General features: G+C 42.8%; 1 protein-coding gene across 8 annotated transcripts in view; it reads left to right on the top strand.

The window, feature by feature from the left end:
- LOC147011264 (RIMS-binding protein 2-like) overlaps positions 1-21,474 on the top strand; it is a 206,291-nt gene that overhangs the window by 31,826 nt on the left and 152,991 nt on the right. For 7 of the 8 annotated variants that reach the window (XM_085858928.1, XM_085858929.1, XM_085858925.1 and 4 more), the window contains exons 3-4: positions 7,233-7,352; positions 7,625-7,750. In XM_085858928.1, coding sequence (XP_085715054.1) covers positions 7,233-7,352; positions 7,625-7,750 — 246 coding nt within the window. The remainder of the gene's footprint in view (positions 1-7,232; positions 7,353-7,624; positions 7,751-21,474) is intronic. The other variant, XM_085858924.1, reaches the window with a different exon arrangement.

Here is a 21,474-nt window from a genome sequence, read left to right as displayed (position 1 = left end):
TGCTTTACCACTTGCCATCACCTTCGTCTTTCCGATATTCACCTTCAAACCTTTTGCATCCATACATTCCTTCCACTTGTTAATCTTCTCCTTCAGTCCATCCATACTCTCTGCAATCAACACCAGATCATCTGCATACAGCAGCTCCCACGGTAAACCCTCCTTTACCCTCCGAGCCAGCACCTTCATCACAACTACAAATAGAAGTGGACTTAGTACCGACCCCTGCTGCACTCCTACCCTCACCTCAAACTCACCACTGTTCCCATCCTTCGTCCTTATAGCTGTGCGTGCTCTCTTGTACATGGCCATCACTACTCTGATCAACCATTCCTCCACTCCTAACTTCCTCAATGCCCATGTCATAACTTCACGTGGAACCCTATCAAATGCTTTCTCCAGATCAACAAACCCAAAAAACAACTTCTTCCTCTTCTCCATGTACTTCTCCTGCAACTGCCTTACAATAAAAATTGCATCTGTCGTTCCTCTTCCTGGCATAAATCCAAACTGCATTTCGTCAATCTTTACCTTCTTCCTTATCCTCTTCTCCAACACCCTTTCCAATACCTTCATTCCATGCTCCAATAACTTTATTGCTCTATAGGAGCCACAGTCCAGAGGGTCACCTTTCGCCTTGTACAGAGGGATGAGGGTACTCAGTTCCCAATCCACTGGAATGCGGCCTTCTTTCACCACCAGATTACAGATCTCTGTCATTCTCTTCACACCCCAACTTCCCACTGCCTTCAACATATCTCCCACAACTCCCGTCGGCCCTCCTGCTTTTCTACTCTTCATTGCTCTTATAGCTTCCTCAACTTCCTTCTCAGTTATCTTCTCTGCTGGTCCTAAAACCGGGTTACTCTTGATGTTGCTATCCCATTCATTTTCTACATTCAACAGCCTTTCCATATATCACTTCCATCTTCCTTTAATTCCATCTGAGTCCGCAACAATTTGTCCCACTTCATCCTTCAAGCAACTCACCCCCGTCACATCAAATCTCTCTCTCGCTATCTCCTTTGCAATCCTGAATACTGCTCTCTTACCCTCCTCCGAATCCAAGCGTTCTCCAAACATTTTCCTATGGGCCTCCTGCGCTTTGCAACCTCTTTCTTTGCAGCCTTCTTGGCTTCCTTATAACTTTCATGTGCTGCCTCTTCTTCCACCGTATCCTTTGCCTTTTGCCATTCCTTGAACTTCTTCCTCTTCTCTTCAATCGTCTTTCCAACTTCATCACCCCACCACCATGTTTCCGAGTGCCTCGGTGGTCCTTTTGTCCATCCACATACCTCACCAACGGCTCCCAATAGACTATCTTTCATTGACATCCAACCACTTTAAAGCTCAACCACATCATCTTCAACCATACTCAGCCTCTCTCTTAATGCTTCCTTCACTGTCGCCTCTTTCAACCTCCACACCTTCATCCTCGGTTGGTACTTCACCCGCCGAATTCTCCGCGCACCTTTCACCCTTATAGCGCAGACAACCAGGTGGTGCTGCGAAACAGTCTCCTCCCCTGGGATCACCTTTGTGTCCCGGAGGTTTCCCCTATTTCGCTGACGCACCATCAGGTAGTCAATGGTTGTCGTCAACCCACCTGACGTGTATGTAATAAGCTTATTATCCGCTTTCTGGAATTGAGTATTACAAATCAACAAATCAGCTCCATCAGCAAACTCCAAGATCCTTTCACCTTCTCCATTTCTCACACCATATCCATAACCCCCATGGACTCCCTCAAAACCGTCTGGACTCCTTCCCACATGTCCATTCAAGTCTCCTCCAACCACAACAACTTCCTCATTTTCACATTTTCCACCAACTTCTCCATCGCACACCAGAACATGTTCTTCTCTTCATCGCTTCGACCGACCTGCGGGGCATATCCCGAGATGACGTTCACCAAGAGATTTCCGATCACAATTCTCACCATCATCAACCTTTCACTCACTCTAGTCACACTCACTACACTGTCTACAAACTCCTCAGAAAACATGACACCAACACCATGCACGCCTTCCGGGCACCCTTACCACATAAACTTTTACTTCTGCCCCTGCCTTCCCTTCACCATTCTCACACCACTTCCCTTCCACCGTGTCTCCTGCACACAACATATGTCCACTCTTCTTCTGACCAATGTTTCAACCACTTCTCCAGATCTCCCTGTCATTGTCCCTACATTCCATGTACCAAACCTCAGAAACCGATCTCCACGTGGGGCATCAGACGATTGGTCATCATAAATGGAAAAATTTCCTCCCTTGCTTCGATCGGGTTCCCCACCTTGAGTTTTAACGAGAGGGGGTGAGGACCCCCACGGGGTACTTCGGGCTGTACCCTGCCCATCAGTTGTACTAATCATGGTTTCCTTTTGAGGCGATGTTTTTATGGCCGGATGCCCTTCCTGACGCCAACCCTTTTAGTCGCCTTTTACGACACGCAGGGATACGGTGTACCTATTCTGACTGGAGTACACACCGGAATATATATATATATATATATATATATATATATATATATTGTTACGTTTGAGGGGGGGTATGCATTCAAAGGGTAATTAGGATGTTTAATTAGGTATGCCATGCTGTTCGAGTTTACCAGGATCTCGATGTAATAAGTAGCAATTCAGTGGTGATAAGTTGTCTAGTAAATGTTCATTTCTTCAAGGGGGGAAATGATAATTGTCACGTAATTAGATTGGGACACGGGATAGGGTAAGTGTGTCTGCGTAAACCCCTTTTTGGTATTCTCTGGAGACTGGCCGTGACGTCACAGGACAGTGCAGCGGATGGCTCCGCCCCGTGGTCTCGATTGACAGAAGGCGATGGCGGTGGGCCAATAAACGGCTCGATTGGAGGTGAATATGGCAGGAGGATAAAAAGGTTCTGTTCGGGGTCGAAAAGGAAGAGGAAGAAGATTACAACCAAAAAGATCGGTTTTTTTTGGTGGGGAGGCTGTTGCGTGGAGAGCATCCTTGTTGTTGTGCTGATTCGATCGTGTTCTTGATCGTGTCTTGGAACCTTGCTGAGCCTCGTGCCTCACCTTGGTTGGCTCTGGGGTTTTGCTGACTCGGAGTACGGGGTCGAACGGCTGGCGGACCTGCCTCCCTCTCCTGCTCGCAACTTGGCGCCAGAACTGGTTCCCTGGCGGCTGTGAGCGGACTTGGGCCAAGACCAGGAGGTCGACAGCACCACGGTTTCTCCTGCCCCCCCTGACGAGAGCAAGGCCAGCTCGTCCGACGCCGATCCAGGGACAGTTGCGTCCACACCATGGTCCAGCCTGACCACCAGAAATAGCTACGTTTTGTGTGTGTGTGTGTGTGTGTGTGTGTGTGTGTGTGTGTGTGTGTGTGTGTGTGTGTGTGTGTGTGTGTGTGTGTGTGTGTGTGTGTGTGTGTGTGTGTGTGTGTGTGTGTGTGTGTGTGTGTGTGTGTGTGTGTGTGTGTGTGTGTGTGTGTGTGTGTGTGTGTGTGTGTGTGTGTGTGTGTGTGTGTGTGGCGCCTAAGAGGGATTGAGAACTGTATATTCATTGGAATTGTCTGTTTTTCCCCACGCCCGATCCCACACCATCCCGTTGAATCGCCCCGGATCCCTCTTCTTGCTGAGTCTTGTTATTTCTGCTTAATAGTAAAAACGAATAAACATCATCAACTCAGTGAAAAGTGACTCGTGCCACCTTCCTCGACCCGTTTGCGGTAGAGCGATTTAGAACCGCCATGTTTGGGTTATAAATAAATAAACCGCCTCCATCGTTTCGGCTCATTCTACGTTGGCGGGACTGTTCAAGTCCCGTGGACGTCACAATATATATATATATATATATATATATATATATATATATATATATATATATATATATATATATATATATATATATATATATATATATATATATATATATATATATTATCGATGGATAAAAATATTTAATTGATATTATAATTAATTGTTTATTTAAAATATCTTCAAATTTTGTGAGTTTTTAGTTTGTTGTGAAATATTAGGTCCTCGGGTCTCAGCATAGTGGCGTACAGGCTTAAGTCGTACTTCTGTTTACTACCGAAGAAAAATCACAGAACCATCCGATCGACATGCTGTTAACAGTTTCAGAATCAGCTAAAATATACAACATATGAATATGTACATGAAACTAATCCGGCCTTTTGGATCACTTTAAAGTAGGGTGCCCGAGGAAGTATATATATATATATATATATATATATATATATATATATATATATATATATATATATATATATATATATATATATATATATATATATATATTATACTAGTAAAGGTGCCCGTCTTGGACGGGCGTCACTGGCAATATGTGGTAAAAGACAGATAGCATGAATGTATTTTAAACAATATATTATATCATTTTTATCCATTGATTATCATTCAGGTTTTCCCCTTCGACTGTCCCGCAGTAGCTCCACTTCAATGACATTACCACATAATTTATTGACTACACAACGTGTACCATTCGTGAGTTCCGGAGGATCCATAGAGCACATTAAAATTACAGGGCACCCTACTTTAAAGTGATCCAAAAGGCCGGATCAGTTTCGTGTACATATTCATATGTTGTATATTTTAGCTGATTCTGAAACTGTTAACAGCATGTCGATCGGATGGTTCTGTGATTTTTCTTCGGTCGTAAACAGAAGTACGACTTAAGCCTGTACGCCACTATGCGGAGACCCGAGGACCTAATATTTCACAACAAACTAAAAACTCACAAAATTTGAAGATATTTTAAATAAACAATTTATTATAATATCAATTAAATATTTTTATCCATCGATAATATGAATTGTTCTGTACAGCTATTGTTGTTCTCCTGGGATCTGCGGAATCCATCCATGATCTATGTTCTAATGAAGTGCAGTCCGAATAATAAAAACAGCACCATGCGGGAGTGTAGGTAATCTCTCCAAAGCTCTCGGAAAGCCTTAAAATGCATCATGATCGGTTTGATTGTGAACATATATACGGACGGACGGACATCGAGACCGGTTTTATTAGTTCATCATGAAGGTACCGCTTGATATTACGCATTGAAATAGAGATATGAATACTCAAGTGAGTTTATTATATGTCGATGATTGATAGCTTATTGACAGCTCAATAACATGAGCAATTTATGATGGCGTATAGTGATTAATAATAACATACTCTACAAAAGGTTTTACGAACTCATCTTGGTGGTTCTCTAAAAAATGGGAAACATTTTTATTTCTTTTTTGTGCAATAATTCCTCCCATTTTGCAAATGGAGAACATTAACTGTTTAACTACCATAATCATCAAAACAAATTTTGAGGGGCCTCTTAAGGAAGACAATAATATCATTACTATTTATGTCAAAGCTTGTTTCATGTCATGCAGTTACAAAAATCTGATGGTGGAACAAAAATGGGGCGTGCCGAAATATATATATATATATATATATATATATATATATATATATATATATATATATATATATATATATATATATATATATATATATATATATATATATATATATATATATATATATATACATACACACATATATATGTTTATGTATTTATGTGTATACGTTTGTGTCGAATATTAGGTCCTTGGCAAAGGCTTAATGCTCACTATCAAGCACATCTTATTTCTCATGGTGACCACCATACTCTTTCCAGCATTTAGGTTACTAGTGCGTGCCCGTAGGTGCAAACAAAACAAAACAAAAAAAAACTTTCAAACCGCATGCCAGAAACAACCACACGAGCCGTTCCTTCGCTCTCACGTGCCCGTACGTGCATGGCCGTACATGCAAAAAAAAAACAACTTTCAAACCGCTTGCCAGAAACAACAACCACACAGGCCATTCCTTCGCTCTCGTAAACGACGATTGGATTGGGGCATTGTGTTTAATAAAATCGAGAAAGTACAGAAATCGAGAAAGAAAGAATACGGTAAGTCGATAAATCAAGAAAAAAATCGAGAAAGAATACAGTAATAGTCACTGAATGGATTGGGGTATTGGGTTTAAGAAAATCGAGAAATAAATTGAGAAAGTACACAAATCGAGAAAGAAAGAATCGAGAAAGAATACAGTAATCGTCACTCTCCGGAAGTGAAGTCCTCACTGTCTGGAAGTTCGCATATGGCAGTTACGATTATTCGCAATTTATTCTTAATGGCCAATTATTCAATTAGCGCCAACGTATTTTGCCTTTTCCCAATGTCATCGCAAGGAAAAACACAAAGAGAAGAGGAAAGAGGAGAAAAAAAACGTGCAAAAAAAATTTACTTCCTGCTTCGGAGTATACCAGCTAACTCTGATGTTCCCCAAATTTATGCACCGTCTAATATGCAAACGATCATAACTTGGGGCATTGTGTTTATGTATAAATGCGCATAAGAAATCGAGAAATTATTAGAATACACGAAAAAAAAAACGTGCAAAAAAAATTTTACTTCCTGGTTCGGAGCATACCAGCACTCTGATCTTACCGAAATTTATACACCGTCTAATAGGAAAACGATCATAACTTGGGCCATTGTGTTTATCTATAAATGCGCATAAGAAATCGAGAAATTATTAGAATACACGAAGTCATCACTCTCCGGAAGCCCGTACGTTGTAACCCGTAATAGGGAACGTGGCTGTGCTTCCCTTCACTATCGGTCACGCCCACGCAACAACGTGTCTTGCCATTGGTTTGGTAAATAAATGGCCATAACTTGCGAAGCACTTGTCCGATTAATATCAAACCTTGAAAAGGCACATCCTCAGGTCCCCAGCAATATACCTGGCAAGTTTCAATTAGATCGGACCAGAGGTTATCGAGAAACAGCGGTCACACACACACACAGAGATTACTGGAATTATAGGTAGATGAATCGATTTTTATGATGATTTAAGTTCAACCTCACTTTATTTTATTCTTTGAGTTAGACAACTCGTGGTTCCCAACCTGAAATGCATCACGAGTTTAATTCCGAACATGACTCGCTCGTAGGAACGTATCATGATGTTGTAAACCTTAAATGACTAGCATTTTGCATTTTGCTAGTTTTCTAAGCATTTTGAAACCCCTTTCCCAGCAAGCTTTTGGGTTCTTTGTCATTTGGTGCATGTCTTTTTTCCCACTTGACAATGAGAATGGAAATGAGGGAAATATTCTTGAAGGCTGTTTACAATGGTGTTCACTAAGGTCCAGGGCTTTTGGTCCAGCAGAACTGCAAGGTGACGCCAGATGTGTTGTTCCTGACCAAGCAAAATGAAGAACTACAGCAGCAGCTCCATGAACGAGAAAATATCTGTGATATCTTGCGGCAAGAGAACACAAGGCTGGTGAGATGTGCAGTTATTTTCTGCATTGCCTGAGCTTCTTCTTTTCACCGTTTGTCTTTTCCTTATATGTTATCTTCCTTACACATCTCATACATGACTCCCTTGCCCCCCCCCCCAAATCCCCCCTCTCCCTTGGTTCCCATATGTGTTTTGTCAGACACCCCACCCCTTGTCCCCACATGTGTCATACCTGACACTCCTTGATTTCCATTTCTCGTCATGGCGATGTGGTTTTGCAGTTTTGTTGACAAGGTCCTTTGTGCATGCAACAGAAAGCCACTTCTGCAGACATCAAGGAAAAGGTGAAGCTTCTGAAGAGGAGACAAGTGGAGCTTGTGGTAGTTGCCAGGAATCTTGAGGACCGTGCACGCAAGCTGCAAGAAACCAACGAACACCTGGTCAGTGTTGCCCTTTTTGTTCGAAGCTCCTGAATCCCGAAGCCTCAAACACTTGACCCTGACCCATGATGTTTTTATTATTATTGCATAATGATCGTCTGTGCTGTTGCTTCAAACTCTTGGTCTGGAAGTTGGCCAGTAATGACTTTCATACAAAAGTCTGTCATATTTTGAGAAGACTGACCAGAATGGTGAACGTTTGAAAATCAGGTTTTTGGTGTTATCTGAGCACAACATGAAGTTTTATATATTGTTGTTAACTGGAAATTAACATGATAATGTGGATTAACATGTCGTACACTACTGTTGGAAAATTAGGTGCTGTATTTATTTTTAGATGTAGCCACATAGTGCGCATAGTGTATTTATTTATAGATGAAATATTTGTCCAGGAGCCCAGAAGGTTTATTTAAGTGAAAAGCGCCAGAACGTTTTACCTCATGGGCTGATGGCATCGTCCACCGACATCACAAAAATGCATTGCTGCCGGTTCTGACCCATGGCTTTCCCCCCAAAATCACTCAATTAGTGACGCCATTACCGATAAACCTATTTGCTCAATATCTGGAAAAATATGCATGATGTAACGAATAAGGTGTCTACACCTATGTTTTTATGGTCAATCACTACACTGACACCCACATTATTGCTAGAAAATGTATAGTTTACCGTGTAAATGTTTAGTTCACCCACTCAGTTTGCAACGCCATTGCGGAAAACCCCATTTTCATTAATATTTGAAAAACACTGCATGATAATATCACAAATAAGGTGTCTATACCCATGTTCTTTTGGTGAAATATTACAATGCCAACTCTTGTGCTTGAAAATGTTGAGTTCATCCTGAAAGTTGCCGAATGGAGTCGTACCATCTCTGTCTTTTGTTACAATGTGGCAAATAATGCATTGGTCTCTGTCCCTTTTTGTTATTTACAGATCATGGCAAATGACACCCCATTTGTATAATTTGCAAATAAAGAGGAGAAAAGAAACATGCCCTGAAGACGGACAAAGGCATCTCTCATAAAGGAACTTGAAAGCAGACAGGAAGTGTTTCTCGATGACAACAGTCTTCCCCCAATAACAGCCGCAGCGATTGATGGCGGTATTATCCTCCATGAAACCGTGCTGCAGCACAGCAAGTCCACATATGCAACCATGGCAAAGCATCTTTTGGCAAAAGTATGTTTGTATCGTGGGGAGCAAATCCTTTTCATGCTCGACAAGCACCAGTCACCATCAATCAAAGATACCGAGCGAAACCTGCGTCGTTCAACTACTCCTCAATCATTCATCATTACTGGACCTGACCAGGCTCAGCGACAGAGTGGCACAGAGTTACTCAAAAGTGGATCATCCAAGGAAGAGTTTGCCCGGTTTGTAATGGAGGAATGGAAGAAGCTCCGATATGGTTCAATTCTTGGAAGAAAAACATTATGTTTTACACGGTGGTGTGTGTATGGAGATGAAGAACAACGGCGATGATGTGCTGCAAATAGAGGAACTGAATCACCTCCAATGTCGACATGAAGAAGCTGACACACTCATTGCCTTTCACACAAACAACATTTCCACTGGTAACATTCTAGTAAGGTCCACTGATATGGACGTCTTCATCATTCTGCTTGGGCTTTCTGGAAGGTTGGAAGGGATCAACATCATCATGGAATATGGATCTAGCAACCACCGAAGGTACATTGATGTCACTAAACTAGCTGACATTCTTGAGAAGAAACAGACTGGTATTACTGAAGCACTAATCGGCCTTCATGCCTTGACTTGTGATTTCACATCGTGTTTCTACAGAAAGGGCAAAGTGAAGCCCTTCCAGCAGATTGAGTCAGATGCAGCTCTTGTGATTGCATTTCGATCTCTAACAGCTGAGGAGGTAGACATCCAAGCTGTTACATCCTTTGTCTGCATGCTGTATGGCTTCAAAACCTCTGACATTAATGAAGCCAGATACAAAGCGTTCATATGAATGGGTGGTGGTGACGAAAAGGAGCCCCTTGCCAGAATAAGGAAGATAAACTGTGCCTCTCTTCCCCTGTGTGCCAAGACACTTGGTAATAATATGAAAAGGGTGCACTATGTGGCAAGAATCTGGAAGAGAGCTGATCAGACAGATCCAACTGGTGGGGCGAGTCCGACAGACTATGGATGGAAGTCGTCTCAAAACTGCTTTGAACCAGACTGGTATCCAGGAAGTTCAGTTCCAGAGTCCCTCACAGGCTCACATGAGGATGATGGGGATGGCGTGGAAGATAATTCAGTAGATGAGGAAGAGTCAGATAATGCTTGGAGTGAGGACAGTGATGAGAGTGACGAAAGTGATAGAGAAGACTTGTAATGCCAAGAGGACATCAAGTTAATTATGTGAACTGCACATTTGCAAGTTTTCCATATATCGTTGTTCGGTAATGGCGTCGCTTAATGAGCGGGGGGGGGGGGGGCTACACATTTACATGGTAAACTACACATTCCCCAGTAATAACACAGGTGTCAGGGTAATGATTGACCATAAAAATATCGGTATAGACACCTCATTTGTGATATTATCACACAAAGTTTTTCAGATAGTGAGGTTTCGGTAATGGCGTCGCTAATTTAGTGGATGAACCATGCATTTACGTGGTAAATTATACATTTTCTAGCAATATGCATAGCATTATGGTAATGATTGACCATGAAAACATAGGTATGGACACCTTATTTGTGATATTATCATGCATAGTTTGCTAGATATTGAGGAAGTTAAGTTTATCGGTAATGGCGTCACTAATTGAGTGATTTCGGGGGGAAAGCCACGGGTCAGTCCCGGCAGCAATGCATTTTTGTGATGTCGGTGGATGACGCCATCAGCCCATGAGGTCAAACGTTCCGGCGCTTTTCACTTGAATAAACCTTCTGGGCTCCTGGACTATATCTACAAACAGTGCTGGAACTCCACTTTTAACTCCAAATACTGTTTGGATTGTGATGTCATTGGTGACTTATCATACTAAAATATGCAATTTAGTATGTCTGTCTGTCTGTCTGTCTGACTTTCTTTTTTTTTTTTTGACCATGATGCATTCACTTGTTACTTATCCGTCTCAACCAAACTTGACAGGAGGACTAAGGGATCACATGATGGAGGCCCCCCCATCCCCCTCCCCAAGGGAGTTTTCTGCCTTGGGCAAAATCTATGCTCAGGTGTATATGAGAGCTCATCATGGCATTTTTCAAAAGCCACTTCTAAGAACAAAGGTAACAATTACAAAGAGCAATCAGAGATTGCAGACCCTCACCAGGACTTGTTTTGTGTGGAATTTGTGTACTGGTGTGTTATGTAATTAATAAGAGACATAATTAGAACTGCTACTTTATAACTGCTGACAGTGATGACCGGGTACCAAGACGTCCCGCTTTGATGCAACCCCTCTTTTATTGGACACCTGACCCTGACCCATGACATTTATTATTATTCACTTGAATTTAGAATGGGATTAAAATCAATTCAATTCAAATCAAATGGAAGACGAAATATGTACAGTCCTGCATTAGAGTCATCAGAAGGAACCTGAACAAGCAAAAAGCAAAGATGAAATCATCAGGAGGAACCTGGATAGGATTCACATTTCAGCTGCTTCTCCTCTCCCCTCCAACACATCCAGGCACAGCCAAGTGAGCCTCATTTGAAAAAACAATGTTTTTTTCCAAAAGAACCCAGATCAAAATATTTATTATATAATTCTGGCTGTCAGAACATGTCGGATAAAGTTGAAATTTAAAACATGTATTCTCCATCACTACTAGATCATAATTGTGAAGTTTCACATTAATTGATTAACCGGTTCCAGAGAAAACCTTTAATAATTTTCTTCAATCCAATGTGACTGCCGAACCATGTGACCTATCAATTATTCCTTAACAAACTTGTACACAAATGGCTTGGGGAGCATTTGTGTGAAGTTTCTCCTCGATCTGTCCAGCCATTCTGGAGAAGAAGATTTTTATCGGTTTTGTGGTAAATCCAATATGGCTGCCAAACCATGTGTCCAATGACATCATGTGTGTGAACCTTTTGTTCCTCATGAATAGGCGGTCATACTTGTAAAGTTTTGCCTCGATCTTATCGGCCACTTCAGAGGAAATTTTTAAAGGTTTAAAAAACAAATTGAATTTCGAAATTTGATTGTCAAATCATGTGACCGATGACATCATCAAATTGTTTTCTGTGAATCACTTTATCCTGAGGGGACCCTCAAATTTTCATACTGATCAGATGTAGCATTCTACATATGCAATTATGACATCATAACGAAGGCACCTGTGACAAAAAAAAATCACATTCCACATGTGTCCATGATGACAAGGAGTACTTGTCATGTGCCAAGTTTCAATTTTTTCTTTGGTGCGGTTTCAGAGATAGAGGTACAAAGTTTTTTTTTTTTTTTTTTTTTTTTTTTTTTTTCCATTTATCCATCATGGCTGCCACACCACGTGGCCGATGACGTCACGATCAATGAAACATTCTACTTGAGTAGTCGCTCCAATGGTGAAAATTTTGTCTCGATCCGACAAGAGGTTGCGGAGAAAAACAATAAAGTTCTGTGCGGACAAACAAACGGACCCAAATGCAATACCCTCTCCTTTGGCGAAGGCAACTGGAATGGCACTCGGTTGAGTGCATCCCTCCGCCGGGCTGAGTGCTTATGTTTTGTATCCACTGATAGACCGGACCTGAACCAAAGTCGAATCGACTTGTTCTTGTCACCTACCCAACTCGTCCACCTAGTTTGGTCATAACTCGTCCACGTTTTGAAATATCATGCTACATATCGTTTTGGCCCCATCCCTCAATGGTAAAGAATCGCTTAAAAAATTTTTTCAATGTTATATCTGGATTCAGATCTTCACCAAAATCAAATCTATTCGTCCTTCTCACTCACCCAGTATGTCCACCAAGTTTCTTCCGAATCCGGCCATAAGTTTTTGAGATATCGTGTTGTATACTGTCACGAATCCAGGGTATGGGGTTAGCACGAGGGAGCTCCTCAGACCTTCTCTGACCTCCGTTCCTGAGGCCACCGGCAAAATATTACTCTGTGGTCCGATTGGTTGCTTGGCAACTGTGGCCGCTCATTAGAACTGCTGAGCCTAGCAGAGTTTTCACTCCATGGTTATGCGTTACCTTATCGCTAGGCCGGCAACCCTGATTAGTGATCACGCCTTCAACATCTTCCCATCTATTTATAAACTTCCCGTCAAACTAAACTTACATATGATGTCGGACCAATGGAGGAAAGGAAAAAGTGAGCAGGCCGGAAAGGTTTAACAACTTAGGCACAACATGGTTTATTCAGGTCGAAGTCACATTTGCCACGGCGGCCGTGGGGTCTCCAAAATCTATTGCTACTAGCAATTATACGGCGGCCGCAGTATTTCCACGGTCACACAATGTAGCAGTGACATATGTTTTTATTTTTCGGGGAGCCGCACGGCGTATTTAGAAATTGTGGAGACCAAAAACGTGGGGTTGCCGTACGGTCTTTGATTTGATGTCGCACGGTGACCTTAAGGGGGCCCTGCGGCGGCCATAGAATTTTCAAGGCAGACGCAAGGTAGCCTCAAGGTGCCCGCAAGGCGACCGCAGGGGAGCCCTAAGGCGAACGTGCGGCCAGATGGACGGTAACGAGTGGGTTAATTGTTTCTTTTTGTTTTTTTTTACCAGTTTTTTTTTCGGCTTGTCAAATTGCTAAGGCGAACGTAGAAATGGAAAAAGTTATAACTCCGCGTTATAATTCCACGGCAACCCCTACGGCCTGTAAAAGATAGCCAAACGGCGTCGGGCCACCCTGAGGTCACGGCAAAAACTCTGCGGCCGCCGCACGTTTCTGTAAATTCAGAGGGCGTACGGCCGCCGTATCCTCGCCGTAGAGCAAATTTGACTTAGGCCTTAATGAGCAATGGCAGGTATTTACAACAGCAATCATGAGCTTGTATTTACAATGGATGGATAGAAATCTCAATTAAAAGGCACAATAGAATAGTAATTATTCTTAATGCTTACGGAGCCCACTTGCACATTCTTATTTATGCTAAACATATGACATGGCCTTAAACCATTCCTGTAAGCCTGGTGTTGGCTTATTGATTAGGGTGGCTGGCTTACGATCTTAGGGTCCTGAGTTCGAGCCTCGATGCTGCATTAACACCAGGTGGGGTTGACTCAGCCTGTCATCCTTTTGAAGTTGGTGAAATGAGTACCAGTGCACTGGTAGAGGGACACAGCATCAGCAGCACAGCCATGCTTCCAAGAAATGATAGCTACCCCAGCAGCCAAGCTGCTATACACAAGAACAGAACAGATTTTTTTTTGTATACCTTGTCGAGGCTCGTATGAGAGAGCTATCACACAACGCACAGCAAGGGGGCATGAGACAAGAGGGGTGGGAGTGGGTAGGACAAAACAGTGGGGAACAGAGACATTAGGAGATCTGCGGAAGGGAGAGGAATGAGGTGGGAAACATGGGGAATACAAGATTGACATTACAGGGACTTTCAGGAAGGAAAGCAGGGAATTTGAAGGAGGTGGGCTTGGGTGGATTATCGGGGGATTAGAAAAGATGGAGAATTTGGATGGGGGATGATAAGAGGTGGTGGTGAACAGCTGTTTTGAAGGCCTGGGGGGAAGAATGGGATTGAATAGAGTGAGGGAGTTTATTCCAAAGGTGGGGAAAAAGAGGAATAAAAGAGTGAAGGTGAGCAGTGATTTGTGATTTTGGTAGTTTTACCAGACGGGGGTTGTTGGCGGACCTTGAGCGCCCTGCGGAAATGTGGTGGGGACAAATCGCAGAGAGAGCAGGGGGGGGCGAGGCTGGAGAGGAGACTGTAGAAGACAGAAAGACCACCGATTAAGCTACGGTGAGAGGGTGAGAGGCCCAAAGACTCGGCCTCATTGCGGGAGATGCGAATGATCCGAAATGCCTTGGTTTCCACGGCGTGAAGCCGAGAAAGGTGGGAGGCAGGAACACCAGCCCAGAGGGGAGAGCAGTACTCCAGCAGGCTGCGGACGAAAGCTTTGTAAGTGGCCAGTAGCTCAGGTGGGCCGAGGAAGGACTTTGCACGACTGAGGATTCCCAGTTGGCGACTGGCTTTGGAGGTGAGGTTTGAAATGTGGCTTTCCCAGGAAAGGTCATGGCAGATAGTGAGACCCAGAAGCTTGAAAGAAAGGACTTATTCCAGAGGTTTGTTGAGAAAGTGGATGGATGGGGTGGGGGGGGGAGGGTTCTAAAGGGTCCTTTTGGAGAGACATATAGTGAGTGTGAGAGATTTGTCCGGATTGAAAGACAAATCTGGAATATTCCCAATCATTGCGAGTAACTGGTAATGCATCAGAAATTCATAAACAGATTTGGCTTTTCAAATATTTTACATTTAACTACCCTACCCCCCTAAATTAGAAAAATATGCTTTTTTCATCCATTTGCTTCATGATGTACCATACAACATGACATGGCATATTAGATTACTGGTTATCACTCTTGTCTATTTGTTAACATCACAAGGAATTTAATAGGTTACCAAAGCACTTTGGAGCACTACAAATACTATAAACTAAGGCACTTTAGAAAGTCAATCTTCCTCATCATATTCCTCATCCATTTCCTCATGGAAGTCTGATCCTTCATCATTTTCCTCATCATCTTGTAGTCTGTTTTCACAGGTTTGTAACTTGCACATCAAAGTGCACTTCAGCCCATTTCCTATGCATGAGCAATGTGGAGCTTTGCAAACTCTACGACAGTTACAACTCAGTAGATCAAGAACTGTCTGTGGAGCAGGCAATCCAGTCATCCACTTGACACCTAGGGCATTGTTGTCTTCTAGAGTCCAGCCATGTCCAACTGGATCAGGAGCACAAATCTCTTGCTCTAAGCTACGTCTCCAAATGGCTGCCTGGTAGTTAGTACGGAGAGTGTGTTGATACAGTGTATCATGACATGGAGGCAGTTGTAAAGAGTCCCCTTCCCCTTTTCGAGTGCAGAACATCAGATAGCGACATTCATTGATATCACAACAGCTTGGCAGTTGTGGCAGATACATTCTGCAAGTGAAGGCCTCTAAATCTCTGAACTGTTCATCTGACAGCTCCCAAGATTCTCCCAGATTGCCCAGACATTTATAGAAATCTGGACATTTCTGAAGTAATTTTAATGGCTTCACCTTGCCCTTTCTAGCAAAGGCACTTACAGTATCACAACCCGTGAATGCATGCAACCCATTGATGGCTTTGCACACATCATCACCATGGTGTAAGGCCATTTTGTTTGTCAATGTACTGTTGACAAGATTGGGTACCTCTTCGTTGATATACTGCACATCCAATAGTACCATTCAGGGCCAGAGCAAGGGCCAGGATATCAGTGTCTTTAGCTGTAACGACCACAGCTTTATAGCCATGATCTGCAGCATGCTTGGCATGCAGAAGAACTCTTGTATCGGCCTCTTCATGATCAGCATACAAGTCTTTTTCTTCTTCTGAAGAGTCTTTAGTTATGTGATAGCACTCTGTATTGCATGTCACATACATCTCCTTGTTGTTTAGTCTCTGCCTGAAAGTTGGTGATGTCCACTCTTTGACAAAATACTGTACCAAACTGGTTTTGTTATCTGCACTACCCAAGAACTTTCACCATTGATGAATTGTCTGACCCCCAGTTATATTACCTGAGCCTGTCTGACCCCTGAGCTTGTCTGATTATTATATTATATGTTCTTTATTATCTTATTATAATATGATTATAATATGATTATTATATGTCTGACCCCTGAGCTTAATACTCTCCTCAGCTCCTCTTCTGCACCTTTCAGCATTCTTGATTGATAAGGGTTTGTAAACATCAAACACTACATCAATTCTCTGGCTATTGACACCATCTTGTAATGCAGATTTATGCACTTGTTCAGCAAGTTGTGTAAAAGTCTTGTGTTCACCTTTGGTCTTCTGTACCAGACTCATGCCGTCTACGATGCATGTTGATGGGCTTTGAATCACATCTGAAGGTGGAACATTCTTTGCCAATGAAGGAGCAAGTGTGCACTTGTTATTTTTTCATAGAGATCCATCAGCAGTTGCAAGGGACCATGGTATTGGGCCTAATGGATGAGATAACACATCTTTTATGTCCAACCTACGGCTTTGAGCTCCAAGTATCATTTGTCCAAAGAGATTTCCGTCAGCATGTAGGATTACATCCTTTTCTCTACCTTTAGTGATGACTTTCTTTTTACACATATCTGAAAAGGTCCAGTTTTAATTTCGTCAATGTCATGAAACTTCGTTGTAAGCTGTGCAGACTCTCGTCTTTCCTCATTGAATATCTGGTATGCTTTCTCTCCCACACTATGTGCATTTAATAGATCTGTAGCAACCTCAGGAAATGCTAGGCACCCAGTTGATACACAAATGATATCAACAGCATCACCATTTATAGGATTTACCCACCCATTCTCGAAGTTGCCTATAATTGCTGCAACATCATGATTGTCCTTCCAAATTATTGTAAGCTGGAGGTCAACATGAATACACTTTGAAAATGATGTTGAACCATATCCCATACCTGTCACAGTGCAGTGCTTCTAAACTCAGCTGAAAGATAATACTTGGTGACTGCTGCTGGTTTGAGGCTGAATCCTTTGGTTCCTCCTGCTATTTTGGTATCACGATTGACTGTTTCCTCAATGGCCTGGTCCACAGGAATTTTACCAAATGGGTTGTTGGAACCAAGTTGAACAGAAAAGCTTCCCTGTTGAAACTCGTGGGATATTCCAGGATGTGAATCTTCCAGTCTTGTCATAGCTGCATAGTAGTATGGCAAATAGTGACCATAATTCAGCTTATCATACGCAAATATCCAGGGTAACATTGCACGTACTGATTGCAGATGCAAGGCCCGATCACCTTCATGAGCTGCCCTGATCAACCCCAGCATAATATCAACCATGTCTATGTAACTCATCCAAAATGATGCAAGTTTGCCATTAACCCCATCCCTTAGCTGTCCAAGAAATAACTCAAACAGGTGCAGGATCTCACACCAGCTAACATTCTCAATGACTCATGTGATTGATGTCTCAGTCAGGTTTTCATATTGAGAATCCATGAATTCCAGAGCATCATGTATGAGATTACATTTAGCAGGGTGATGTTCTTGGAGCCAAATGGGAAATGCTTTCCATGCAAGCTGAAGGAGAGATTCATATATAAGCTTGTGGAATCGTACAGCACGGTTATAAAGATGGCCGTCCATGACTGCAAGAGCTGCACCCTCAAGAGACTCCACAGAAAGATCCTTCAGTCCAGCATCTTGGAAACGCTTTCCAATTGTAGCCATGAAATTGTAGACTGTACGAAAGTCCCCCATACATAGTACTACATTCTTGAACATCTCTGAATGTTTCCATGTGATTTCCACAGCCTTTGCAAAAAGTGCCTTATCAAACATGCATACTATGTATGGGAGCTGTAATGCTTTCATTATTTTGTTTGATTAATTGAGAACCTCATACACTGTGGACATGGAAGTGGCTGGGGCATTTATAGTTGGCAGATATCAAACTTCATCAAATGATACCTCAACACTGTTACGATTTACTATGTTAAAACCGGTCCAGCTAGGTACACTTTGTTGTTCTTTCCTGGACACTGCCCAGAGCCGATTTTTCTTCTTGGCGTCTTCACTTGCATTTGATCTACACAGATCTACAGCTACTGTTACTGGAGGTGCCTATGATTGCTGCAATTATTTGCTAAATACTGGAGGTGTCTATGATTGCAGTATATCAAGGAAGAGGTCGCCAATCACGTCAACAGTACATTGACATAAACAAAATGATTGCTGCTTGAGCACCAGCATCCTGAGCAGTCAGGCTTTACACCAAAGAGGTCAACGATTGACCGTATCCTTGCTCTTCGTGTCCTCACCGAACGCAGAAGAGAGTTTCGGCAGGGGCTGCTTGCAGCCTATGTTGATCTCTGTAAAGGGTTCGATTCAGTGAATCGGGATGCCCTCTGGAGGATTCTCGGTCTTCGTGGGGTGCCACCAAAACTGATCGATCTGATGTCTGAACTCTACTCTGGTACTGAGAGTGCTGTGAAGTGTGGTGGTACCATCTCTGACTTGTTTCCAGTTGTTACTGTAGTTCGTCAGGGTTGTGTACTGGCCCCCACACTTTTCAGCACTTGTATGGACTGGATTTTAGGGAGGATGTCAGAAAGATCAAGCTGTGGTGCATCGTTTGGGAATGTCAAGATCTTGGACCTTGATTTCGCAGATCATGCAGTCATATTTGCGGAGACTTTAGATATCCTTTTGGGGGCCCTCGAGGTGCTGAATGAGGAGTCAGAGCTGCTGGGATTACGGGTTTCTTGGGTCAAAACTAAGATCCAGGCTTTCAGTGACATCTTGGATGCTGCTGTCCTGTCTGTGTCTGTTTGTGGTGAGGATGTTGAGGTTGTGGAGAGATTCACTTACCTTGGCAGTGATATTCATGTCTCTGCTGGCTGTGAGTCAGAGGTCAATAGACGTCTGGGTCGGGCCTGGGGAGTCATGGATTCACTGGATCATGGGGTGTGGCACTGCCGGTACCTGTGCGGGAGGACGGAAATCGGAGTCTTCAGGTCCTTGGTGCTTCCAGTCTTGCTCTATGGATGCGAGACTTGGACTCTGACCAAGGATCTGAGACGGAGACTTAATTCCTTTGGTACCAGGTCTCTTTGGAGAATCCTTGGCTATCGCTGGTCAGATTTTGTGTCCAACGAGCGGTTGCTGAGAGAGACTCGGATGAGATTTGTTACCTGCATTGTCCGTGAGCGTCAGTTGCGGCTGTATGGACATGTGGCTCATTTTCCTGACGCTGATCCTGCTCACCAGATTCTCTCAGCGAGGGAGTCTCGTGAGTGGAGGAGGCCAATGGGCCGACCACGCGCCTCATGGTTGCAGCAGGTTGATCAGCATCTCAAGGAGATGGGGATGGGCCTGGCATCTGCCTGGGGGAAGGCCAGACGGAGGCCCCTGGAGTACCGGCGGAAAGTGGATGCAGCGATGCGCTGTTCTGGCACATGCTCCCATACCTGACCTGACCTGTTACTGGAGGACCGAGTCTGTTTCCGGAATTGTAACATGGCAAGGGTTCTGGTATGATGTAAATTGAATGTTTTGTGATTTTCTTCACACTGGTTCTCTGCTGTGGAAGTTATGGCCCAATGAATTTGTGCTGAACAGCTATCCCATTTACATGATGAGAGGTTCCTTCCCCACTCAGTGTTTCCTACATGCGATCAATATTGTCCCATGCCAGGGTAGTGAATACATTTGGATGAATTTTGGAAGGTATTGCAATTCCCTATTCAGAAGTTGACTGTAATTTCTCAATGCAAAGGGCAGTCTCAATTTCCTCAGTCACTGAATACGATACACAATGGCCAAATCTATTCAGAATGTTTACAAGTTCTACATTCCCTGTTAATGATTTCACAACCAGTGGTAGCAAAATATGCTTGGGTGGATGTCTCTTTCCCCTAGTTACAGCATGAATGAGGTCTTGCCCAAAGGACTTGATTTGCCTGTTGGCTGAAACTGTTTGGTTTTCATCGCCACATGTTCCTGCTATTACTGTGCGATAAAAATGAATTACAAATGTAGACAAGAATGCATCTGCATTGTTCAATTCATCTAGCTGGGGGGGCCATATTTCTGTATGATTACTTTTATGTATGCTTTTGTCAATATTGTCCTATTGTCAGATTAATTTGACTTCAGGATACTTAGTTCTTGCTGTAAATTCAGAATGTCAAGAACTAATTTATCTTGAGAGATACTATCTGGAAAAAATTACAAGTCGACCTTTCTCATCACTAATAATTTTTACAGAATCCTGAAATTCTTCTTCTAACTTGTGGCATAGGTTCTTCCTAGTTGAATCTGAGACCTGTGTACAACCCAACTCTTTCATGTGGTCCAGTAGCATGGTCCGGAGATCATTAAACATTATAGCACGGGGGTTCACAAATAAATTGCACCGGATATAATGACATACATACTGGAAGGCTTTGTTCTCAATTTTACAGTACTCATTTTCAGCTGGACTGTCAGTAGATGAACATTTTTTCACATAATCTTCTTTGGTATATGGTCTGTAACATGACCTGTGAAAATGAGCCTCTGCAGCTACTGCTTCTCTTCTAAGTAAGGCAACTACTCTACTGTCATCTAATTTACTAACAGCAACTACTGTCATCTAATTTACTAACAGCAACTTCACGAAGTTTGGCATCTGCTCCAGTTGTTACGCATTTCTGCAAGACTTCACGGGTCTTGGACCCAGATATAAACTCGCTCTGTTTCTGACACAGGATGCACTTCTGTTCATGTACCCTGGAAGTACTGGGTTGTTCTCTAATAGATCTTCTAACAGTTGCAATTTGATGGAGCTTGTCAATGGGTGATTCCTTACGCTCTATAGCCTCCAACTGTTTCTTCATTGTAAAGAGTTTTCAGCATTTTGCATGGTATGTTAATTGTGGAAGTTCATTTCCATTCAATTGTTTAGCAATATCTAGAAGGGGCTGATGATTTCGTATCTTTGTAGCCCGCAGTAATGTTTGCCAGGAGTCATTATCCTTCAGTTGAACGAGAGGTGCTGTAATGTCTTCATTAGGACTGTGCACTATACAA

This window comes from Eptatretus burgeri, chromosome 16 (genome assembly GCF_056783735.1).
Source record: "Eptatretus burgeri isolate ZD-2024b chromosome 16, Ebu_testis_v1, whole genome shotgun sequence".
NCBI classification, from domain to species: Eukaryota; Metazoa; Chordata; class Myxini; order Myxiniformes; family Myxinidae; genus Eptatretus; species Eptatretus burgeri.
This window is presented reverse-complemented; position numbering and strand designations above follow the sequence as displayed.